This window comes from Peromyscus maniculatus, chromosome 9, assembly GCF_049852395.1.
Source record: "Peromyscus maniculatus bairdii isolate BWxNUB_F1_BW_parent chromosome 9, HU_Pman_BW_mat_3.1, whole genome shotgun sequence".
NCBI lineage: Eukaryota > Metazoa > Chordata > Mammalia > Rodentia > Cricetidae > Peromyscus > Peromyscus maniculatus.
The window spans coordinates 24436204-24461831 of record NC_134860.1 but is presented as its reverse complement, the minus strand read 5'-3'; the positions used below and the strand labels follow the sequence as shown (position 1 = coordinate 24461831).

At 45.2% G+C, this 25628-nt stretch overlaps 1 protein-coding gene across 5 annotated transcripts in view; it reads left to right on the top strand.

Moving 5' to 3' along the window:
• Positions 1-25628, top strand: part of Nek10 (NIMA related kinase 10) — a 201288-nt gene that overhangs the window by 24655 nt on the left and 151005 nt on the right. For 4 of the 5 annotated variants that reach the window (XM_015994002.3, XM_042284371.2, XM_076544479.1 and 1 more), the window contains 11 exons: positions 4459-4543; positions 8414-8455; positions 10152-10230; positions 11321-11388; positions 13112-13191; positions 14078-14164; positions 16101-16325; positions 18933-19072; positions 20485-20546; positions 22596-22673; positions 25059-25123. In XM_015994002.3, the coding sequence (XP_015849488.1) occupies positions 4459-4543; positions 8414-8455; positions 10152-10230; positions 11321-11388; positions 13112-13191; positions 14078-14164; positions 16101-16325; positions 18933-19072; positions 20485-20546; positions 22596-22673; positions 25059-25123 (1011 nt within the window). Of the gene's footprint in view, positions 1-4458; positions 4544-8413; positions 8456-10151; positions 10231-11320; positions 11389-13111; positions 13192-14077; positions 14165-16100; positions 16326-18932; positions 19073-20484; positions 20547-20864; positions 21039-22595; positions 22674-25058; positions 25124-25628 lie in introns of those variants that run through there. The other variant, XM_076544481.1, reaches the window with a different exon arrangement.

The window sequence follows — 25628 nt, the reverse complement described above, 5'->3', positions numbered from 1 at the left end:
GCACAAACCCCAGGGCCTGGGCTGCAGCCTTTTCTGCTGTTCTGACACAGGCTTGCTGCCCTCAGTTCATGTGGAGCTAATCTTACAAGAGAGCCTCCCCTGACTATCCCAAAATAGCATCCTGCCCTAATGAACCCTGGTCCTGGTTGTTCTTTGCCATCACCACTTGACAGATCTACATTCTGGGCTTCTGTTCCATGCCCTTCAGAGGGCCCCCAGTGGAGCCCAGGCCTTGCCTCTGCTGTACTCCAAGTCCACTCAGAACCAGGCTGGTGGGGCATGGTGGTGAAGATGTGGAAGCACTGTGACGTGTCCACAGCCCCCACATGGGTTTCTTCCTGGCTGGATGTGGCCTAGGCTTCGTGGGTAACACAGGATGAGCAAGGAGCATAGAGAAATGGGAGAGGAGTCGGTGTGGATTCCGGACAGTCCTCACATGTTCTTGTTTCTGTTAAGTGTTGGGTCTATTCTGATGTAGTTTTACTTGTCCACTTATCCAGAATAAAAAAGGGTCATTCTAAGAATGAGGATATTTATTTTGGAAGGCGGACTTTGTTTTTGGTGTGTGTTACGGGAAGCAGTACACAGCATGAGAAAAGCGTTCATTGTGAGCTGAAGCGTGTTCCAGGCAGGTGGGGGGCAATAGCCTCTCCAGATATACACGGAGTGTTTTCCGCAATGGCCGCCTGTCATTTGGAGCACTCATGTCACATATGGGCGTCTTCCTCTCTGAAGGAAATAGAAACGCCCCCGACCATCTCTCTTCTCAAACATTGTATGTGCAGTGACATTTTCCTTTTCTTTTGACACTGCTGGCAGAAAGTGGGGTCCTGGACAAGGGCGGTGGGAGCTGAACACACTGCGTATATTAATAGTCCTGTGGAAGCCATGGCATCAGTTCAGGCCCCAGAGAGGTTAAATGCTTGCCCGCTTATGAATTTGCGCCTGTGTGGCTGCCGTGTTGAGACAGCCTCCAGGGAAGCGCTGTCACTGCAGATTCATGGCTTTCCGGAGCTGCCTCCAAGGACCCGTGTCCCGTTCCCATGGTAAATGTATCTGAAGAGTGCTTTCACCCACATTCGTGCAGAACCCCAGTGAAGGGACCTGCCTGCCTGAGTCAGTCTGATGAAAACACTGCTCTCCATCTGTGCCTATTTTCTGCATAGTTCTTTGGCTACACTAAGTCCTGTGTTTTCCAGTTCCCCTAAGTCTTGGTGAGCAGAGGTGCATGTAATTCCCTACAGAGCCAGGGCTGCATCCCTGTGGCCCTTCTGTCCTCCTCGGAGTTCCAGGCCAGGAGCCAAGGAAGGTCTCCTTCTGAGGTCATTCTCAAGGGACAGAACCCAGGGACTCAGCCATCAGGAATCCTATTTACAATAGTAGGGGAATAGCTATGAGAAATATTAATAGTCTTGGGCTTCCATCCCAAAATTACAAAGCAAAACAAAACAAATGTGATTTGCCTAGAACAGAACTTTCAACTCAGACTATTCTGGATCCCTTCATTTGGTTAGACACCATTAAGAATGAAAATTAAAGTCAACATTGGAATTTTAGTTCATTTTCTTGAGGAATAAGGAGAAAAACAGAAAAGACCTTTTAATATGTATTTTAATATGGAAAAATCCACAGGAAAGGTCACAGACTTTCCTGTGAAGACTGGCCATGGCTGATAGGAAGAATACCGCACACATATTTGTAGCACAGATCCTGGCTTTCCCCCTTGGATACTGAAAATGTTGTTGGTGTTGAGTCACATCAGATGGCCCATGGCTTTTGCAGCTGTTGCTAGCCTCCATTGTTCGCCTGGGGAGGGGAGAGGGTCTTCGAGCTGTGTGCCTTTGCCCTGTACCCTCTTCAAAATAAGAGTATTAGAGTTGTCATATTTTTGCAGGTGTCCTAAAATATTCCATATTTTCACCGACGGAGAGTCTGAAGTATGATAAACCACAGTGCTATGGCCAGTAAGGCCTCATGCGTGCTTGGCAAATGCTCTACACTGAGTTACAGCCTACATCTACTTAAAACACAACAACCACTTTTAATCTAACATATAAAGTACTTGGTTTATCCTGTCGTTTTCATACTTTGTTTAGATTTGTTCTTTTCTGAGCCCCCTTTCACTAATTTTGAGACAATCTCACTAAGTTGCCCAGGCTATCGTTAGCTTGCTCCATACCTCAAATTTATAATCCCCCTGTCTCTACTTCCCAAGTACCTGGATGACAGGTCTGTGCTTGGAGAGTTCTGCTTACCAGGCAACCCAAGGGTGGGCTGAGTCTTGTTTTAATTTTTCCAAAGAAACTGGCTGTGCCCCGTGGCACAAGGGTCACCGATAAAGTGACTGCACTGGAGAGGGCCATGCTGTTGTTGGTAGTGGCAAGGGGCAGCTGCTGGTAGCCTCGCTGGTGGTGGTGAGTGAGAGTAGTTCCCAAGGGGGTGGTCACAGGTCTTTCCTTCTGCGTCTGTGTGCTGGGGCATGGACTGCAGGGAGCACATTCCAGGAGTAAATCAGTGGGTCTAGAGCCATGCCAAGCTCTGTCTCACCAGATGGAAGGGGTGGTGAGTGGTGTTGCCAGGGAATGGAAGATGCCTAGGGCAGCTGCCACAGATGTCACCCTGACTCATTCACTCAGCTTCTAAACGTGCATGTTTAGGGGAAGAGTTGAACTCCTCAGTGCTATAGAGAAGACAACCTGAATCTTATCTCTAGAGCCCAAGAACAGATTTAGGACAGGTCAGGGGACAGTCGGCCTGGGTCTTCAACTCAGGTAAGTGTTCCATATGGCAGGGGTGTTTACGGCATTATGACATTGCCTTATGCACAGCCAGGTGAATGGCATTGTTATTGTAGTCTGAAAGAGTTCCTGCTCTTTCCCCATTTCCCTTGCCTGAAGATGAAATTATGGACCCTTTGTGTTTCAGGCTTTTGTTAATTCGGGCACAATGATTACCGTGGGACTAGCATGCAGGACAGTGTGAGGCGTGCGTCACCAGGCTGGACCTGCCTTCTGTGGACAATGCCTGGCTGTATTTGCAATAGCAAGATCTGGGAGGGCAGTGCTTAGCGACCTTCTTCACCTCAGGAGGGTACCGGGCTGTGCAGTAGTAACCTCTTCACTAAACATGCTTTGTGGCTAGCACAGTAAAGGTAATGGGAGCCCTGGGTTGGAGAGCCACAGGAGGCTGCCATTGGGAAGCACCTTAGGCCCTGGCTCACAGACAACCTGTCACAGGGCTGGAAGAGAACAGGGGCTATGGCAGGAGGTGGGCTTAGAGGCATATGATAAGACAGATCCTGCAGAGCCTTATGGGCAAGAGGATAGATTGTGAGACTTTCCTTTTGAGGGCTTTGGGTGCTGCTGGGGAATTTGGAAAACAAGGTAGAGGCAAGGAAGACACATTTAATGTTTTAACACATTTACTGCCAGCTCTAGCTGGACTCAGGATGGCACATACTCTCTGAGGCCCAGCTTGAAGGACAGAGGCATTTGGCAGGGGAAGGGGGCTGGGAGTGGGGACACCCAGGGGAACTCGAGTTGTATTCCCCTGTGCTAACCAGAAGGGAGGTGGGCTGCTGCTGTATTTTCATTGTTGTTGTTCTAAGGAGGTCTCAGTGTAGCTCAGGCTTGCCTCAAACTCAGTATATGGCCAAGGGTGACCCTACACTCTGGGTCCTTCCCAGCTCTAGGCTCTTCAGTGTCTACGACCATGCCTGGCTCAGAAATGTGATGACAGGACAGTGAAGGATTCTTGTTAGGCCAAGCTGGCCTTGAACTTAAGATTTTCCTTCTCCTCTTCAGTCTCCAGAGTTCTGGAATCTTAAGTTCAAGGCCAGCCTGAGTTATAGAGTGAAACTTGGGCGTTGGTGGTGCACGCCTTTAATCCCAGCACTTGGGAGGCAGAGGCAGGCAGATCTCTGTGAGTTCAAGGCCAGCCTGGTCTACAGAGTGAGATCCAGGACAGGCACCAAAGCTACACAGAGAAACCCTGTCTCGAAAAAAACAAAAAAACAAAATAAAAAAGGAAAAACTAGAGTAAAACTATTTCTCAATGCTTATTTGTTTGTCTGTTTTTGTTCTCTCAGTATATGCATGCAACTTTTTCAGATGGAAACTAGGCTGTTGGGACATTGATGCTTCTTAAGCTGGACCTAATTATTGGAAGTTTTAGCTCTTTGTTTTGATTTAGGGACAATATGAAATATTACTAAGTTAGTGTGAGTGCTCAGAACCAGATTTGTTTGGAGGGTCCCGTTACCAAAGAGACGAAGATGGCTTCCAGTGTTTTACATTGGTGTGGGTCAAGGCTAAAATACCAAGTCACCGTCCCTTCCAGATGAAGCAGAGATGGACCACTGGCCTGGTTCCTTCACAGCTTTTCCCTTCCTTCATAGCTGTGTGCTGTTTGTGAACTGTCTAAACACCAACACACCCTCTTTTGTTTTTTTTCTTTCAGAGAGTGGGTTAATCGAGCTCCATCCATTCATTTTCTGAGAGTGTTAATTTGTCTGAGGCTGCTAATGAGAGATCCATGTTATCAGGTTGGTTGGGAAAAGTAAAACTGTTCTTCACTTATAACAAAAATGAAATAATTAAATTAAAAACCCAGTGGGCTTTTCTTTGAGATGGACCATGCTAATGTTTCCTTCACAAGGCAGGGCCTTCCTGATGTGGCACACAGCTCACCTGCTGTTTGAAAAGACTAGGACAAAGTGATTTGCAGGCCGGTACAGCTGCATGCTTATACTTAACCTGTAAGGTTCAGTGACTGAGTCCTGGTCTATGTGTTCACTGCTACGAAACCTTTGAAGCCATTAGAGTTCCAGGAGGTACACAGTAGTCCACGCACTGAAGCGTGTTTACGGTCATGACGCTCACCAGGGCCAAGTCACCAGTGACAAGAGGGGAGCTTACCACGTGACTCCAGAGGCAACCCCTGGGAACAGCAGGGCTGCAGCCTGTTAGCTGCCAAGAACCCATCCCTTCCCAGCTCTCTGCTGGTATCCCAGCTCTCTGCTGGTAACCCTGAGCCCAGGAGAGCACAGGGGCTCCCTCCTATGGGTCTCAGGGGAGGGCCCTGCAGCGCGAATCTCCCCGTCAATCACTGTTAGTTGGATGGGTCGTCTCTAGTTTACAACTTCTTGCATTTTAATGTGCACAGGAATCAATGGGGATCTCATAGATATAGATTCTTAGTCAGTAGGTGGGAACTGAGGCTCCTCATTCTACATTTCTCTTTAAAGATTCATTATATTTAAGTGCATATGTATGTGTCTGTTCTGAGGGTATGCTATATGTCTTCCTGTGCCTACAGAGGCTGGAAGAGGGTGTTTGGGTCCCTGAAACTGAAGCTGCAGGTGGTTGTGAGCCACCTTGATAGGGATGCTGGGGACCAAGCTGGGGTCCCCTGCAAGAGCAGCAAGTGCTCTTAACCACCTTGCCTTCTCGCCAGCCTCATTCTGCACTTCTAAAACAGTTCTAGGAGATGCGGGGGGTGATGAGCCACAGGGCCATAGTTGGCCTTGAATAGGAAGGGCTTGGTCCTGTAGCAATGAGACTAAAGAACGGCCTACTCAAGGGATCTGGTTCAAAGCTTTCCAGCCTGGCTTGGAGGGAGGGAGGGAGCCCCAGGTGCTGCTGTTTGCCAAGTTGACTGTGTTTCTGAAGCACCCGGAGGTGTTCCTGATCAGTAGGTCTGTGGGCAGGCCGTGACAGTCAGCTTCTCAGTGACGGTGAGGCTGCTGGCTAGGCTGACACGGCGTGAGAGGCCTCATGAGATTCTGTTCAACCGTGTTAACATCTCAAGCATGCCTGTTATTTGTACAGACTGTTGGATTTTTTTCCTTCCAAAAGATCTTGTTTTATGCTGAGTCTTTCCAAACTACTGGGAAGCTCATAGCACCTAGGTTCTTATGGTAGATTCAGTTTTGTTGGTAAATTCTCACTTAAGACAGAATGCTCCCTTTCATTGCCCCAATCATCATCTCTCCCAAACTTAACACTAAAACAAAATGCCTCTCGCCTTGACTGGAGGTTTCTGGGGCTGCAGATCACTGTATCTTCTGTTCAGAGGCTGCATTCCTTTCCTCACATACATTCTAAACCAGATTTGTGCTGTTATTGTCACTTGAACGCTTTGCATGTGCTGTCAGGGTGTCTACCGAATGGCATTCTGTCCTGGTTGTCCACAGACCTGTGTGTGAGCCACTGTGGTGAACCATGCCTATCAGAGCTGCCTCTGCCAAGCTATGTGATTGGTGTATGTAAGGAAAAGCGCATGTCTGACTTTTCCTGCCAGGCCTGGGGTGTGATGACTGCTCCCCTTCATCAATGAGCCCCACACTTGCTCTCTGATAAGTCTCCATTTGGATAAAAACCCTACATGCAGAGTATTCAAGAGTATTCAAGGAGGAACAGCTCGTTCTCAGGCTTACAAGAGGTCAACAAAAGGTTTACCTCAGCATACCTTGTTTGCTGAGAAAATTGGTGACTGCTGATTTGCTTTTAAAGTATGGCCTTTTTTATGTTGCCTTTGATTGATTGGCAGAAGGTAGATCACACTCCCCCTTAAAGCAAGGAACGGAACGCAGTGACTACTCTGTTTATGGCACTTTGACACACACTATGTCCGCATCCCTGGTTGACAGTCTTTCCATAGAAGGGGATTCTCCCGGCCTGACCAGAAGAGCGTGGGCTCTGCCAGTTGTATAATGCTTTGAGTTGCCAAGAATTCTTGGCCACAGACACAAGGCCGTGGTGGGGATTACTGCACCATCCTCCGGCAAATGTCAGCAAGGCTTCGCCATCACTGCGCTTGGCTCCCCTCCTGTCCGTGTGCGGGTCTGGAGTGCAGCTCCAGACCCTCTCCACTCCATGCCCACTCCTCCTGCCCGAGTCCTTACAAAACTGCATCATGAGCTCTAAGAGGAGCCCCAAGCCACTCTGGTGGGAGCCGCCTTCTCCTCTCTTCTTTGTTATTAGAAATATTTGGATTTTTGTGCAGCTGTCCTTCCTTCTTGCAGAAGTAATGACCCTTCTGCTAGCCAGGTTTTCTCTCTCTTCTACCTATATATATCAATCATACCTGAATACCTGAAAGCATTCCTTTCTTGGTCCAGCTATTCAGGTCTTCTCACATTTACGACTGCAGTTTATCTTTTCAGTTTTTAAAAATTTCATTCCTATTTATTTACTCTGTGTGTGTGTGTGTGTGTGTGTGTGTGTGTGTGTGTGTGTGTGTGTTATGTAACAGGACACATGTGGTGGTCAGAGGACAGCTTATGGGAAGTGATTCTCTCCATCCACCATGTGAGTCGCTAGGATGGAGCTCCGGTCATCAGGCCTGGCAGCAGGTGCCTCATCTTGCAGCCCCACACCTCCATTTCTTAAAGCATCAGATTCTCCACCCAGTCCGCTTCCTTCTGTCATGTCTGTGTACTGCCTCACTTACACACGGAACTTAATGTACCAATTTTGCTTCGGAAGACAGTTAGCCAGCCAGCCATGCGCTGCTGGGCCTCCCTCCTTGACTGACATGGTTTATAGACTTGGCTGCTAATGTTCTGAGGCTTAGGTGAATGTTTAATGGAGCTTCTCAACCACAACAAAGCCAGGAAAGAACAGAGAAGCCATTTTTAAAGGTATAGTTATTTAGAATTATTTGTAATTAGAGGATTTAAGTTGGATTTTTAAGGCTAGGTGGGGTCCCCCACAGGATAAATGCTCAGCTAAACTGATTATAGGAATCTCCAACACATTGCTTGTCAGAGGCAGGAGCAGATCTTAAAAGCCTCCAAGCTGTACTTACATTAGAGATGATGATAAAAGGTGGTGATGGGAGGTGATGTTTCTTGACCACCGGGCAGGAGGGCACAACAGCACCACATTGTCTTGTGGCTTTGCTGCTCTGCAGACACCTTCCTCTTCCCTAGCACCTGAGTGCTGTTTACTCCATTCTATTTTTAAATCTTGGCTTCTCCAGAATGTTCTCTTCCTCGTCACCATCGTGGCCTGTAGTGCCTGAGCTCTTCACTTTGCTGCTCACCATTTGCTGCTGCTGCTTTTTGTCCACAAGTTCATATTTTTAGCCTTGGGCATTTCCCAAGTCTACTTTTTTTTTTTTCTGGTGGTAGGAAGAAGTACAGAGAATGAGAAATGGGAGGCAGGCTCCAGTCATGACCAAATGTTTTTTGTTTGTTTAGTTTTTTTTTAAATCTCAGCAAACACAATTTTATATTCATTAGCAATTTATCTTAAGTATAAAATGACAAATACTAAATATTCTGTGTTTATGTGAGAATGTGGAACTTGAAGAAACAATAATAAATCATACAACTTAGTAATGGAGTCACTTGTAAAATATGTACCTCATCTCCTCTAACATGCTCTATCTATTGCTTTTATTTTATTAGGAAATACTCCATAAATTGGGTGGGATTGAAGACCTAGCCCAGGTAAGATTGCTTCTCTGGAAGCTGCTCTTGCCTTTACATTCTGGGTTAATTTCTGGATAAGGATTAAATAATCACGCAATGGTGGGCTTGGTGCCTGGTTCTCTCTAAATATTCACCCTTAATATACTCAGGTTGGAGGTAAGTGTAGTAGCTGAGGGATTAGGATGCTTCCCTGGCTTGTCTTCAAAAGAAACAAAGGGGATTGCTTGTATTGGAGCTCAAGTCAGGAGCTGCTAATGCTCAAAGCAGCCAACAAAGGCATGTTGGTGTCTGCTGCCTGCCAGGCAGAAGCAGATGGGGTTGGTAACTGTGGCTCTGAGACATGACACTCCCAGGCAGAGAGTGATGGAAAATACTTTGTTCTTGCTAATTGGCCTCATTTACCCAGCTGGTACAAATAAAAAAATTGTTGTAAAAGGTTTCATTTTTAAATTTGCAGCATTTTAACTAAGTTAAAAAACTTTTAAAGTTGAATGTCTTTAGCTAATGATGACAAGAAAGACTATTGTCATCATGATATGCATTGCCTGTCCAGTCACTTCTCATGATGTGAAGAAGTATGGTGTCATTATGTTTTTCCCACATAAAACACCCACTCTTGATTAAGTATTCATAAGTTGATGATAATACAAGGAATAACCTTGATTTTAGGGTTTATTTTTTTGCATGAAAAAGAATTTTATAATAAACTACTTTATTAGCCTCGTGTCTTGTAGTATCTTAAATTATATTATGAGGAATGATAGACGGGTGTATATGTGCTGAGCAACTAACTACTCAGCAACTCAGGCTTATCAAGAGAGAAAACAGTTTCTGAATGGCCCAGTCTCACAAAAGCTATGGTATGTTGACTTTTGTTGACTTTTGTGATCGATCTCACTATGAAACCCAGGTTGCTGCAAACTTGCAGTCTTCTTGTCTCAGCCCCCTCTACTAGCTAAATAACAGGTTTATACTCACTCTGCTATTTTTATTTTATTTGCTTGTTTATCCTTATATGAGCAATAATCTCACCTTGTAGCCCAGGCTGGACTAGAACTCCTGAATCATCTGCTTCAACCTATGACAATTGAACACAGTCAGATTAGCAATGGATCCTGAGAAGGTGATCCTTGTTCAGTTTTTAAAAAGAAGTTTAACTGGAGATTCACCTTCATTGAACAAAGTGAACTTCCATATGTTGTAAAGGATCTTATCACTTACCTATCACTCTTGCTCTCTTATTATGTGTGTTTCTCTGAGTCTGTTTCTTAGTTATTGACAGGAAGGAGTTATCATATATCTTATTTCATTCCCATTACTAATTTTTGTATGTATGCTGGTTAAATATAATTTGAGATATTATAAAATATTGGTATATATAGTATGTTACAAACATTTCACTGCAAGGAAAATCAAAGAATCGAATTACCATGTATATCTTACATGAAGCACACCATGAATTTATTCAGTTACAAGTCATTTTGGGATTTTGAAGGCTTTCAGAATTCCTTCAACTTTTTGGGCATTCAGGAAAAACTTGGGAAGCACTAAACCCAGTATCCTGCCCTTGAGTACAACAGGCCCCGCGAGTACTGAGCAGCGGTTGGATTCCCTCTTGTGCCATCTGGGGCTCCTCTTAAGCCCTGCACTCTGTTTCCTGTGTACTTTTGGTGCCAGCTTTCTGACCGGCTTGTTGGGTTGGTCTTTCAAACAGTACATGGAGATCGTGGCCAACGAATACCTGGGCTACGCAGAGGAGCAACACTGTGTGGACAAGCTGGTCAACATGACGTGTAAGCATGGTTGCCAGGGACACAGCTAATTCTGTGGACTTGCTGGGAATGGAGTGTGATGTTCGCATCAGGAGAAAGGGCACCTGCTGTGCTTCCTGGTATTCCACTCACATGGTGTGTGCATTTGTGCCAGCGGATGGATTCCATAGCACAGGTCCTCAAACCTTCCCAGGGCAGCTCTTCCTTTGGCAAGAACATTTGTTTCAGGAAACAAATCTTCCATATAAGCCACATCTGGTGAAGAGTTCTACCTTTTAATTTCTGTGAAAATGTCAGATTTTAGGGTTTTTTCTTTTTTTGCTCCTAAAATTTGTGTAATAATTATGTCTAGCTCAGAGAATTTGGACTATCCAGAGCCTGAAAAAGAAAACTGAGAACCTCACCTGGAGAGCAGCGTGGAAGCTGTGGCCTGGGTGTGGGGCATCTTAGTCATTCATGTGGCTTCCGTGGGAAGCTTGGCCAGTTTCTCTTCCCACCTCTTGCCTTACTTCCCCTCTGCCCACCCCTCTCCACCTTAGAGCTCCTGCATCCCCACCTTCCTCTTTCCTCTCTCTCCCCCCTCCCTTCCAGTCCCTCTAGGTGTGGCAAGCCACAGGCTTCCTGCTGTTCAGGGTGCCAGCTCAAGCCCTTTGTCTTTGTGTGGACAGACTGCTTTCCTGTGCTTGCTGGCTGGGCATACACTGGCTCTCATGTGCAGGGGAGATGCCAGGCCCAGAAAGTTACTTTAAGGGCAGCTCTCTCAGTGCAGGAACCTTCCCGGGTTTCATGTCCTGGCTGACCTCCCTTCTCTTCACGAGCTGGGATATTTATGAGCAAGGCCTCTTAGGTACAAGGCCTTGAACTTGTAAAAAGGTTCAGGAGCCTGTTTAACTTTAAATACAAGGGGATTTGCTTTTGTGATATTTTCATATTTATAATACTAGTTGAGCTTGTGGGTAGTTCCTAGAGTTGAAAGGTACGCCCTGTCCTCCACTGTTCCTTTTGTGGGTCTGTGTTTCTGTTTTTCCTTTCTCTACTTTCCCATCACATTTGAGGACCTGGGGTTTCATGACTGCTGGATCTCCCTCTGAATGATTTCTTTCTTTAACAGATATTTTTCAAAAACTTGCTGCTGTGAAGGACCAAAGAGAATGGGTCACTGCGAGCGGAGCCCACAAGGTGAGTGGGCTCCCGAAGAGCTGGCTCTTGAGGGCCACACTCCTCTGTGTGGCATCAGTTCGCATGCCCAAGTTCACAGCCTGAGGGTCAAGCTACACATCATTATGTCATAACACTGTTCACCCAGCCTAAAATGATGACTTCTCATCTCCTTATTTTCTTTACGAACATAAGGAATAAATAGCTGGCACAGTGCATGATGGATTTTATTTTTTTTTCATTCCATATAATGCAAGCTGAGTGCATTAATGTTGTAAAGAGAATGGAGTTGTTTGCTGTTTATTTACAAATAAACAGATGAAAGTCATCCAATAAAAGACATATACGTTTACATATAAACAAAGCCCATCTGTCTTGTAGGGTTTTATTAGTTAGAATCATGAAATCACCATTGTCTGTAAGTCACAGATAATTGGATACAGCAATTTCACATGATGCAGACTCTCAAGGTGGCATAGTGTTACAAGCTTATGGGTCAAGGATTTACTTTGAGGGGAAGGAGATGTGACTCAGAGAAAGAGCATTCGCTCAATATGCCTGGGGTCCTGGGCTCTGCATTTCCCGCAACACCACACACACCTGCACATGTGCACTCATGGACACACACACACACACACACACACACACACACACACACACACACGCACAGGCACAGGCACACAGGCATGTACCTTAAAGTAAATTATTCTACTATTTAGCAGCAGCTATGTAGAGCAGATTTCAATAACTTGTTGAGTCTTCCTATCCAGGAAGCAGTTGTATGTATCAGAGCATGATTGCCTGAAATACGTTAACATACACTGCTTATGGTCTAGGGGTTGAATCTAGGTGGTGCACAGCAGTTTTCTCAACCGACAGCCATTTCGCTGCTGTTGCTTAAGATCTGACAGAAAAGTAACATTAAGTTGTTAAGTCGGCTTGGCAAAAATTTTGAAAATGCTGTTTCTGGGATTGAAGTTTGTGAAACACGTCAGGCGCTGGTGGGGAGGAGCAAGGACCTGGAGAAAGACGATAGCGTCATGGAAGGAGTGTAAAGGGTGCCGTGTGATGGAACAGAGCTCCATCCCAGCAGCCACTTCCCACACTGCAGCTCTGACTGGAGCTGTGGGGCAAGAATGTTCTGGGGGATGGGAGGGGTCTGCATTCTGAAAACCTGGGAGGAAGAGAATTTACACCAATGAGGATTCAGGGACTGCATTATTCTCTAAGGAAAGCCATGAGGTATTAAACAATTTGGCCCTAGTGATAAAAAAGATATGTTTTACAGTGATTCTCAACCTGTGGATCCCAACTCCCTTGAGGGGGTCGAACAACTCTTTCACAGGGGTCGAATATCAGATATCTTGCATATCAGATATTTACACCATAATTCATAATAGAATCAAAATTACAGTTATGAAATAGCAATGACATAATTTTGTGGTTGAGGGTCACTACAACAAGAGGAACTGTAATCAAGGGTCTCAGCATTAGGGAAATTGAGAACCACTGGTTTATAAAGATACTCAATACCACTTTAGTTGGTAACATTAGGAAGAAAATAAATAAGTAATTATGAAATCATATATACATTTCCCACTTGTGTACATATATTTTTTAATTGAGCAAAAGAAGAGAATCCAGAAAAAAATAGCAAAGAGTCAGTGTCTGTGATCTTTAGGGACAGTGCACCATTCAAGAAGCTCCTAAGACTTCTGTAATTGTGTTTTCTCTTTCATTTCAGACATTAGTGAATCTGCTTGGTGCCCGAGATACTAATGTCCTGTTGGGTACTCTTCTGGCCCTAGCTAGCTTAGCAGAGAGGTAAGTGTGGCTACTAGGGAAGCAGAGGTGGGAGAGATACAAATACACAGGCTGTTCTGTTGTCTGCTCAGTTAAAGCCTGGAGTGGAGGCACATGGGAAACAGGGTATGGGGAAGAGTCCCCTGGCTAGAAAGGAAGGCCCTACAGCGGGGCATCCCACTTGCTCTCAGGTGCCATCTGGTGTTTGAGGGAGCATGACCGATGGTTTCCCTTCCGTGGGCCTTTAGAACAACTGCATTCCTATGCCAGCTGAATCTCCCAGAACTCCTTTCTTCATTCTCACCTATATATCCCCTGTAATATATAGGACATTTTCAATGATAAAATTTGGCTTTGAAAACCTGTCCTTTTATAGTGTCATTATTTTAAATGATAGAGCTATAAATATGCTTTTATGTCAATGAGTAGATCATTATGTTTTTGTGAACAGTATACGATTCCTAGTTTCTCTGCGTTCTTACCTCACAACTCCTTACAAGGTGTCTAAGTTACTTTTCTATTGCTGTGATAGAAGAAAAAATTTATTTGGGGCTTACAGTTTCAGAGGGTGCATCCATGACCATTATGGTAGGGAGCATGGCTGCAGGTAGGCAGGCATGGTGCTGGAGCAGTAGCTGGGAGCTTATATCTTGAGACACAACCATGAGGCAGAAAGAGTTAACAGGATTGCCTGAGTCTTTTGAAACCTCAAAACCTGCACCCAGTGACAGGCAACATCTCCTAATCCTTCCTAAACAGTTCCACCAACTAGGGCCCAATTAGTCAAACCTATGCCTGTGGGAGCCATTCTCAAACCACCACATGAGCTGCCCTGACCACTAGGACAGAAAAATGTGGCTGTAGTCAAATATGTTTCTAGTAACTACTAATAATTTTGCATTTGTAGTCCAGAGTGTAGGGAGAAGATCAGTGAACTCAACATAGTAGAAAACCTCTTGATGATTCTGCATGAATATGACTTACTTTCTAAAAGGTAGGGTCTGATCCTCATGAAAATGCTTCCACAGTGGAACATGGAACTTGTAGTAACTTCAATCTATGATCTCCTGACATGGTTACTCAAATTTGGCTCCAGAATATTGCTCTCTTTCTCTCCTCTCCCTTAAAAGCTGTTTCATTTGTGACAAAAATACTTTTTAATTATGTCATCTATATTGTTAATTGAATATCATGAGTCAGCTTGGCAGTTCTTTTCCATTTAAGACAATATGAGGACACTAGGGGAAAGAGGTACATAGAATCCAGTCATAATTTTATGATTGCATCATTATTAATTTTGTTGTTGCATTTGTCTAAATAAAAAGTTTAGGGGAAGAAATTTTAAGTTCTCTCCTTCTCTCTCTCTCTCTCTCTCTCTCTCTCTCTCTCATAATCTTAGATTAATGTGTGGAATAAATGAAGTTGCTGAAAGCCATTGTGTTAAGCAAGTGAGCTAAGATGTTGACTGACTCACATTGTGGTCACATTGTAACTCACAGCAGATTCTAGAACAAAATGGATTCCTTTCTGCTTCAGCAGAGCATTGCTCTAAAGGAAGACTCTGTACAGTGGATTAGGTGTTCTTAGGTTTGTAAATGTGTATTGTTTGGCATTTAAACCACAATTTTATAAAAACCCAAGAGTATAGAAATCCTAACTGATGGCGATCTGATATTTGCAGTGACATTTTTGAAATTCCTCTCTCAAGAACTCACTCAAGAGACAAGGTGCCAGACCCTACCACAGTTGAGTAAGATCCGAGCATGCAGTGTGAGGTTGGGACAGGCAGGGAGAACTCCCTGGGTCCTTGAGGTTTTTAGGATGCATTTTGCGGATTTTCCCATGAACATGATGTGAATTCCCAAAAAGACTTTAAGCACATTTATATTCTGATAGCACACGTGGAAGCAGGGTAGGAGTGGAATACATCTACATGTTGAGATGCACTTAGAATAAAGAGAGAATGTTTCTTGTAGAAAGTTTGAGAAGATAAAGCATGCTGCTTACCAAAGAAGACACATTTGTTGTTGTTGTTGTTTGAGATGGGTTGATAAGCAGCTCTCCCTAGGCTGGTCTTGGTCTTTCTGCGATCCTTGTGTCTGCCTCTTTAAGTGCTGGGATTACAGGCTTGTCCACATAGAACATGTGTTCTTAACATCAGAGCTGGAAGGGGAGGGGGGCTTGGGACGGAGAGGAGCGTCGAGAAGTCCTCTGGGAGTGGAATTGCAGAGCAGTGTGGGAATGTGAACCCTGAGGAGTGTTTAGGAGAAAGAGGGCATAAGCGAATACTCTGCTCCAGCAAGGAGCAGACATGGAATTACCCTGCAGAAAATGAGCTTTATAAGGAGAGAGAGGGCTACATAACCATTGGCCATGGCCTGGCTTTGAGGAGGAAGAGTGTTAAAAGCGGTAGTACATCATACCAGACACAGGCAATATGATGCTGCTGTGAGGTAGGACAGCATGGTAGACATTATCAGCTTAAAATGAAAGTAGGAGAGATTGCCATCATGGATGCATGGTGTATGAATTGGGGTAAGAGGGGGAGAGAGAGAGGGAGAGGAGAGAGATAGAGAAGAGAGAGAGGAGAGAGAGAGAGAGAAGAGAGGAGAGGGTATAGGGAGCTTGTCTGTAGCTCAAGCCAGGTAGAGCATGAAGAATTCCTGTTAGGACAGTAGGTCATAGGGACAAAGTCAGCAGAGAGTTGGTCAAGACAGACCATAGGAGAGGTGAATCTGCTCTTAAAGTGGTGGGCCATGATCTAACAGAGAGGGGACTGGCAGAGGGTCCCACCCCTCACTCATGATCGAGGATCACAGCGTGAGAAGAATGGCTTAAGTGTGGATTCTGTGTCCCAGTGGATGCTCTGGTCATGTGATGTCACTGATGCAGGGTGGGGGTGATTCTCATGCTTGCTTCTGTCACACCAGACTTACAGCAGAGCTCCTGCGCCTGCTTTGTGCTGAGCCCCAGGTGAAGGAGCAGGTGAAACTCTACGAGGGAATCCCCATCCTGCTCAGTCTGCTCCACTCTGACCATCTGAAGTTGCTGTGGAGTGTCGTCTGGATTCTGGTCCAGGTGTGTGAAGACCCAGAGACCAGTGTGGAAATCCGTATCTGGGGTGGCATCAAGCAGCTCCTTCATATTTTACGAGGGTAAGTGGGGACCTGGATCTTATAAATTAGTAAAATATTCTAGTAGCTTTTTTTGTTTGTCTTACTGTGTTTTGAGACAGGGTCTCTCTATGTAGGCCTGACTGTCCTGGAACTCACTATTTAGACCAGGTTTGCCTTGAACTCACAGAGATCCACCTGTCTCTACCTTCCAAGAAATGGGATAAAAGGTATAACTGTTCCTGTCTTTGTCAGTGTTCTATTGCTGTGAAGAGACATCAAGACCATGGCAACTCTTATAAAGGAAAACATTTAACTGGGCTGGCTTACAGTTCAGAGGTTTAGTCCATTATCATCTTAGCAGGAAGCATGGTCACATGCAGGCAGACATGGTGCTGGAGAAGGAGCTGAGAGTTCTACAGCTGGATCAGCAGGCAGCAGGAAGAGAGAGAAAGACACTGAGCCTGGCTTGAGCATTTGAAACTCCAAAGCCCAGGCCATTGACACACTTCCTCCAACAAGACCACAGCTACTCCAACAAGGCCATATGTCCTAATCATTTCAAATAGTGCAACTCCCTATGATCCGATGGGGGTCATTTTCATTCAAACCACCACACCTCCATACCTGCTTTCTAGTAGCTTCTATCCCATCAGCATGGAAAGGGATGGTTTGTTAAAATAGCTTGAAATTGAAATCACTTGGGTATATATTGCATTGTAACTATATTTTATGAATTAAATATCTTGAAGTATTGAGTAGTAAGACATATTGAGGCCATCTTTGGGAATATTCTGTTACTGAATATTATTATAAGGCATAATTCAGCCCCAAGTGTGCTAAGTCAGAGTCACAGGTAGATATTTCTGCTCAAAAGAGACCAGCATGCTTGATCCCTGGTCCATCAATAGAGCTTATTTATGCTCTAAGCCAGAGTGGCTTATCCATTTTAACATCACCAGAGATTATCAAATTGATATGACTAAGACTTTGTACATACAATTCCTTTATGGATTTTCTCTGTGGGAATATTTCAGAGCATTAGAAGAGACTGTGGATGTATGAACAATAAACTTTCTTAATGATTTCTGTCACTGTGAAAACAAAGGGAAAGTATGTGGCCTGCTGACAGCCTCCTAGCTTCATAAAAGCCTCAGTTACTTGGATGTATAGATTATAAATATTTCACCAGTTCTGTGACATAATAGGCTATTCCCTTGGTCAGAACAATTGCACAGTTGTTTTGTTTGTGCTTGTAGGGTGAAGATAGTAGATGTAGTCTTCCTTGGATAGTTGCTATTTTCTCAATGATGACTGGAATTTTGTAATAGTGAAGTATTAGTTAAAACTAATTATAACAGGCATTTCCCCCTCATTAGCTCAAGTCATAAGTTTTATATAATTGATAGAAAGGAATTCTTTCGTGTCTAAAGACTCATGTTCCAACTCCATCCATGTATGGTGTTGGAAAACTTATCCCTGAGAAGGTGATACATGTCAACTCTTTTTGGATGTTTAAAGTAGCTAAGGTGATTTGGAAGGGCTTATTCCCAGCTGGGTACGTACAGTCTGCTTGGATCTATGCCTGCACCTGGCCGCCACCGAGGCAGGTGCTAGAGGAGGAGCCGCGTGGTGGCTGGCAGTGCTAGTGTTAACAGGCTGTTACAGGCTGGTTTTCAGGAAACCCATTGAGGTCTGTACACCTGCAGCCTCCAACAGCAAGCACATTCCTGTCAGGCACATTGATCACTACAGAGAATTCCAAGATAATTATGTCCATAGATAAGACCATCAAAGGAACTGCTCCTTGCCCCAGCTCATGACAGAAAGAACAGAATGACCTGGATAGCACTGAGGGAAGACAGGGAGATTCCATTTGTGTTATGTGTGGGAACATACAGACCCAAACAACTGATGTCATGAGAAATAAATAAATAAAGGAACCATATCAACCAAAGGGAACAAAATAGACAACAGACAGAGTCTGTGGTGGGAAGCTGTGCACCCCGCACGTAGCAGACCAACTGCCGAGCATGGATTCGTGAGCTGTGGCTGAGGATGAGAAATTGAGCTGTAGAAGGGAGGAAGTCATACAGTCAAGATGGGATATGAGGGTTGAGTGATGAGCACAGCCCTGAAGACTGACCTAAAGACCAGGACAGCCCCGGAAGCAGCAAAACAGAGGGCAAGCTTTCAAAAGGTGCTGTCAGCCAGAGGAAAGAGAAGAGAGAACAGAGAGAAGAAGCTGGTAAGGCCGGGTGAAGACAGGGCTTCAAGCCACGCTCATGGAGACTCCTGAGGTAGGGAGACAAAGAGCAAGCAGTTTGAAGATTCAGCAGGACTGGCTTTCACTAAGAGGAACTCAGGAATCCTGGCTGAGATGCACCCACACGCAGACTGCAGCACCCCAAGAGTTCAGCCATGGGGAGTGCAGCGCCTCTCATCTCACACTGAACACCACACTTGGCTCCAGCTGAGTTTGCAGGTGAAGCAATTAAGAACATGGAAAACCTCACAACCTGATTTCTGTTTATTTACTTGTTTGTTTGTTTATTATATAAAATACAGGCTCGTTATGAGATTTTTCATTGTGTTTAAGGTATAGAAGAAAATAAATAAGTGGTCTGAGCAGTAACTTTCCTTTTCCAGGGATAGGAATTTTGTTTCTGATCGCTCCTCCATCGGCAGCCTATCCAGCGCAAATGCTGCAGGACGGATCCAGCAGCTGCATCTATCAGAAGAGTTAAGCCCTGGGGAAATACAGGAAAATACTGCCTCTCTCCAAGCAGGTGTCTGCCTTACATGACTGGGTTTTGTTACTTAGTTCTGCATTCTTTATTGTGTTGTTATTCCGTGTTATAGCATTAGTATAGTGGTGTTGAGTGTACCCAACTGCAGGATTCCAAATGTGTAACAGTGAATCCGCATGGATGCCAGAGCCATCTCCGTAGTGGCATTGGACAGGCAGGTTAATGATAACGACAGATGAGACCACTGCTAAGGCTGGACTAAAGCCCACAGCTTGGTCTGGGCCCCAACCATGCTTCCTACAGTTTCCTTGATCTTAGAGTATTCTATTGAATACAAACATCCCACTCATGAGGGGTCAGGGAGTCTTCTTCCACAGACCAGCTCCAAGGAGAAGAGAGAGAAGGCAACTGCGTGAGCTTTTCAAGGGAAGTGAAAGCTGAGCTGAATAAGCCTTTTTTCCTGGTCGAGCTTCCTCCGGCTTGCACCTGTCAGGGTGCCTGACCTTCAGGCTTAGTAGAGTGGCCATGCAGTGTGGGTGCTTCAGGTCAGTCTGGACCCTGGACAGCCTGGCAAGGAGCAGAGGGTGCTGGAGGCCAGTGGACCATGGGGAGGCACTGAGACAAGGGACATGTGCGGTGGAGGGCAAGAGCTGAAAGGCAAAGGTCACAAGACAGGCTTGCTTGTTCACAGAGATTTGCAGCTGGAGAATTGAAGAGAAGTTTTGTCAGACACACAAGGGCAGAGAACTAGATCTTCCTTCCCTCTGAAGTTTGTGTGTACTCAGGAAGGCCTCTACCTCTACACAGGCTGTGCTGGGTGCCTTTTTAAAGGTTCCTGGTACACCATGCTAGCTCATCTCAGAGTTCCTGGTAGCCTGGCTGTTCTCAGACTGGTGCAATTAGTGGTGATCACAGTGGGATTATAGGGATAGTCAGTGCTTAGAGAGGGATGGAAGAGGCTTGGGGGCTACAATTCCCCAGGTGTTCTGCTTGATGGGGTGCCTAGGGTACGTATAGATAGTCTTCTGGAGCTGTACACATGCTATGGGCTTACTTGACATCACCCCATTCACATTTCAGTAAGAACGATAAGCAGTTAGTGGAGTCCGAGTATTCCCTCCACCTAGGGGGTGGCCATGTGTCCTTGGCCATGTTCCTCAGGATCCCCAGGCTTTAGCTTTGCTCATGTGAAATAATGTGAGAAATACATGGGATGTGTAGACGTCTTCAACGTAACGTGTAGCTCAGTAGGAGGAACGGTGTCCCAGGGTCCCCGATGACTGGCAGTCTGTCACCCGCTCCGAAACTGTAGGGCGTAGTCTGATCATCAGGATTTGGGGACTGTACTGAGGGCAGTGATTCACTTACCCACAGTTTATTGCATTTCTGGCAAACGCTGGGCACATGCTGGGCACTGGAGATCATGACAGGTCTGATTCCTTCCCTCCTAGCTTGCTGTGCTGCCCTCACTGAACTGGCTCTCAATGACACCAATGCCCACCAAGTGGTCCAGGTAAGAACATCAGGACCAAGTGCCCTTGGGTCGCAGTTTGTATTCCAGCACATTGGTTTGAGGACCCATCATGTAATTTAAAAACAATTTTAACATTTCTTCTTTATCTTATAGAATTTCAGTTTATATTTTTGTCCTTAGTTAACTTTGTTGTATTATGCTCTAGTCTGCTTTCATGTTATAATAAAACACTGATGAAAAGCAGCTTCTGAGAGGCCAGGGCCTATTTAACATACACTTCCAGGTCACACTCTGTCCCTGGGGAAATCAGGGCAGGAACTCAAGGTGGGAACCTTGAGGCAAGAAAGGAAACAGGCCATGAGAGAGTGCTGCTTACCGACTTGCTCCCTCTGGTGTGTGCTCAACCTGTTTTCTTATATAGCCCAGAACCACTTACTCTGGGTGACAATGCCCACAGTGACCTGGACCCACCTAAATCGACTAACAATCAAAAGCATGAACCCCGCACACCCACAAGCTAGGCTGAGTGAGGTAATCCCCCACTGAGACTCCCTCAGGTAACTGGGCTGTGTCAAGTTGACAGCTGAAGCTGACTAGAACTCAGAAAGAGCTGATGTCAGTAACTCTTCCTGGCCTCACTTGTGGTCCGTTCATTTGGGCTCTTTTGGGGTAACTCCATCGTATTGAGTTTTACAGAGGAAAGGACTAACAGCTGCGGAATCACCTTCAGAATGCACGGTGGCAGTGGCGTGAGATAAAGCCCATACATAGGCAGCATGGCGGGGGTGGGGTGGGCTAGGGTGGGAAGAACAGCCAGGTTGGGCACAGTTTCTGCTGTCATGGCTGGTGGGGTTCGCTCCCAGAGGGGGGACATGGTTCCACCTCTCGTGAGTGTACTAATGAATAAAACAGAATTATAAAATAATCTCCAGGATGGCTATGGCTAACGTGGTAAGATTCGTGGAGGTGGATGAGATGCCATATACTCACAGCCGGCAGAAAGCTGACACAGGCTTTTTTCACCTCCGTGTATGTGTCAGAGCAGTCTAAAACAGTGCTGTTCCACAATTAACTGGATCTCTTTAATCCAGTTTGTCCGTTTTTGTCATTTTCCTTTTCTTAAAAATACTTATTTTAAAATGATTAATCTCTGTGTATTATTTAATTATCAAAAACAAAAAGGGAGGAAGTATGTTTTATAGTTTGAATTTGGTAGTTTTGGAATATATATGTACCTGTGTTTTCATGTGTCTGATCATTCATGTGTGTGGGTACGCATGCATGCTTGTGTGTAGGTCAGAGGTAGCATTCATCAGATGTCCACTATTTTTTAAATTAAGATAAAAAATGATGCATGTATGTGTATGTCTGCTTGTGGTTTGTGCCCATGAGAGTGCAGGTGTCTTCAGAGTCCAGAGAGGGCATTGGTTCCCCTGGAGTTGGAGTTACAGGTTGTGAATCACCAACATTAATGCCAGAGACCAAGCTCTGGTCCTCTGCAGGAGCAGTGTGTGCTTTTAATTACCAAACTGGCTTCCCAACCCCAGCCTTGTTTCTGAGGCAGGGTATTTCATTGGCACAGGGCTCACTGATGCGGCTAGACTGGCTGGCCAGTGGTCTGCAGGGAGCCTCCTATCTCTGCCTTTTCAGTACTGGCATTACAAGTGAGCCACCTCAGCCAGCTAACTACTATTTTTTTTTTTATCTTCGGTTCTGGGGACTGAACTCGGGTCTTCACGCTTGTGTAGCCAGTGCATCACTGAGTGCACTATCACTCCAGCCCAGAGTTTCACTACAAAGGTGTTTGAATTCCTTTATCCTGTCCCTTCATATTCTCCCTCTCTTTGTTTTTGTAATATTTAAATCATTTCAAATTTATGTAGTTTAGTACATAATAGTATCATATAATTCTACCTTGAAAAACTTAAGCTTGTCCGTAGTCTTTGGCATTTGAAAGTACTACATGAACAGTTTTAGTCCTTACTGTCTGTTTCGGCTGTTGTAAGGCTCTTTTACTGCTTCCGAATGCTTGTCTCTCTCTGTAGTATTGCTACAGGTCACTGATACATGGCCTCTTTATTTTTCCAGGAAAATGGTGTATATACGATAGCAAAATTAATTTTACCAAGTAAACAAAAGAATGCAGCAAAAACCAATCTCCTACAGGTAACAAGCCTGTCTTTTGCTTTTTATCTCAAGGTATTGAAATCTGGGGAGCCTTTGATAAGAGAATGTGTACTTTTGGGGATTGTTTAGCTGAGTATTGGGCTCTAGCTGGAAGGGAATGTGCTCAGTGATGGAGTCAGTCAGGGTGGAAGCCAGTGACTCCAAACAGCACAGAAAGCCCATCAGTAGCTCTTTGTGTGGAGGGCTTATGTGGCTTATTCGATGACTTCTTTGTTCATCTGTTGGTTGTACTTTTAAAAGAGATTTCATCATACACCAGAATATAACAACAATGGAAAAGTGGATGTCATCTTTAAACATGAACCACAGTCACCAACATTTTGTCTTTGAAGAGGAAATCCCAGGAAATGGACTTTGATGGATGAGAAGGGATTTAAAAGGGGGCAGGGAGCCCTTGGGCACAGCTGCTCCATGGGAGTGTTATTAGCAGGGTAGAAGTGGAGGATTTAGAGAGTACTTGGGGACAGGCGGGCTGCTGAGTGGCTTGGGTTGTGTGTCTTAAAAACAGAATGTCAAAGGCAAAGAGCAGGCACACTTATATAGGAATGTTGTGCTTTTCGGGGGGGGGGTGAGCATTAGGGACTGTGTTCCCAGTGACACCAGAATGACAAAGGTCAGTTTTGTGGAGTTGCAGTTTATTATTCTTTCTAACGCACATGTGCATGAAGATATCATATGCTTCCCCATAATTATGCACACTTTCCATGTTTTTATGTGTGTGTTCAAAAGGAAGGTCATTCTAAAAAGGGCTTTAATTTTGTCATCTAGCATAATGGCCAAATTTTCAGAGCCTCTTGTTACTACTATGTGCAGCCAGGCAGGGGTTTTGGAAAGCTACTATGAGAACATAGGAAAGCTGGGCTTCTCTAGTGTATTCAGATACATGACACTGCCCTTGGACAGCACAGTCAGTCAGAGTTGTCATGAGCATGAGCTTTGGTAAGCCAAGACAGGTTTTAGAACTCCATCTAGAAAGGGTTCCAAGGAGTACAGTTCTCCACCATTTCCCCAGGCTCCTTTATGTCCCTTTGTTTTCTGTCAGACTCTGGGCAGCTTTGTTTGGGCATTCTATGTTCAGATCATCAATTTTATGAAATGATCCCAGGTTTCCAGAAGACCATAATCACCCCACTGGTGGTCTGGGTCACAAGTGTACCTGTTTACTGCCCCTGCCCAATCCCACCATCCTCGTTAGGGTTTCCATTACTGTGGTAAAACACCATGACCAAAAGAAGACTGGGAAGGAAAGGCATCAGCGCAGGAACTCAGATGGGCCAGGAACCTGGAGGCAGGAGCTGATGCAGAGGCCATGGCGGGGTGCTGCTTACTGGCTTGCTCCCCACGATTTGCTCAGCCTGCTTTCTTATAGGACCCAAGACCACCAGCCCAGGGATGGTACCACACCTCTGCCATCAATCACTAAAGAAGGAAATGCCCTACAGTTGGTTATTATGGAGGCATTTTCTCAATTGAGGGTCCCTCCTTTCAGATGATTTTAGCTTTTGTCAAGTTGACACAAAACTAGCCAGGGCACCCCCCTCCATTTCTTTTCTCCCTGTGTTCTCGCCTCCACTCCTCTTCCTTCCCACCTCATCCCCTCTTTTTCCTTCTGCTCTCTTGTTCTCCCTTGCAGAATAATAGAAGTTTATTTTCTTTACATATGAAAATATTTAACTACATTTGTTTACTTGTGTGTGATTATGTGTACAGGCAGTCATGCCATGGAGAATATTGGATGTCTAAGAACAGTTTGTCACCATGTGGGTCCTGGGGATCAAACTCAGGTCTTCAGGATTGACAGCAAATGCCTTTACCCACTGAGGCATCTTGCTGGCCCCAGAAAATTGCTTTTCTCAGTTAAAGCACTCAGGCCTCTTTGCAAGCCTTCTGAAGATCAACTGTCCATTGTTCTATTTGGAGAATGGTTAGGGCTTTTATTCAGGAGACCAACCTGTCACATTTGAATCCAGTGTGCCTGTTACTGTTTTTATGTGCAGTAGTTTCTAGTGGTTAGAAACCATATGAATAGAGAGAGTGAACCCTGAGTTCCTGGAAGTCGTTTTTGTATGGCTTCCTTGGCAGAGGACTATTATTTCTTATCTCTCTGCTCATTTTGTACTTTCTAGAAAGGAATCAATGGCCAGTGTGGAGTAAACAGGGCCGCATCTCCAGCATGTTGCAGCACCAGCCCTGTAGACAGGAGAGGGACCCCAGAGTTGGTGCTACTTTTCCTGTTTATGGGCTTGGCCTGCAGCGTAGGTCAGCCACGCACAGGGAAGCCTCTGTAACGTCTGCTCCCGTAACTCTGCACTGAAATGTTTGTATTTGCTGGGCTGCCCTCTAAGTGTCCTCTCTTTGTCCTAGTGTTATGCATTCAGAGCCCTGAGGTTTCTCTTCAGTATGGAAAGGAACAGGCCACTCTTTAAAAGGTATGATCTGGAAGTGATGTGGGTGTAAAAGGTGTGAGCTGGAAGTGACGTGGGTGATTATTAAACCGAAACTCTGGTTGGGCCAGCCTGGTTTCGCACTCTTAACGAGGGGCTGTGGGAAGAGGATGGCTGCATGCAAGCCATGTCTCTCTAGACTTCTTAGACTCCACCGATTTAACAGCTTTTGCAGCCACCTCACAGGCCACGTGACAGCTGACTGCATCAGCACAGCCCCTCACAAACCATGTAACTGCTGAGGCTCTGCTTGTAACTAAGGGTATCAACACTGTGAATGGATTGAATCAAAATACATAGTTGTTGTTGACCATTCAGAAGTTCCAAAGTTAGTCTCGTCATTTCCCCTTACCAACCAAGAGTTTGTTTAGGTGCCCTTGAGAGGCTGGGACCCAGGACTGGGACAGAGGTGGGTTGAGTATGGAAAAACAGGCCTTAGGAAGCAGACACATTAAACATATAGGGCATGCACACCATTTGGACAAAATCC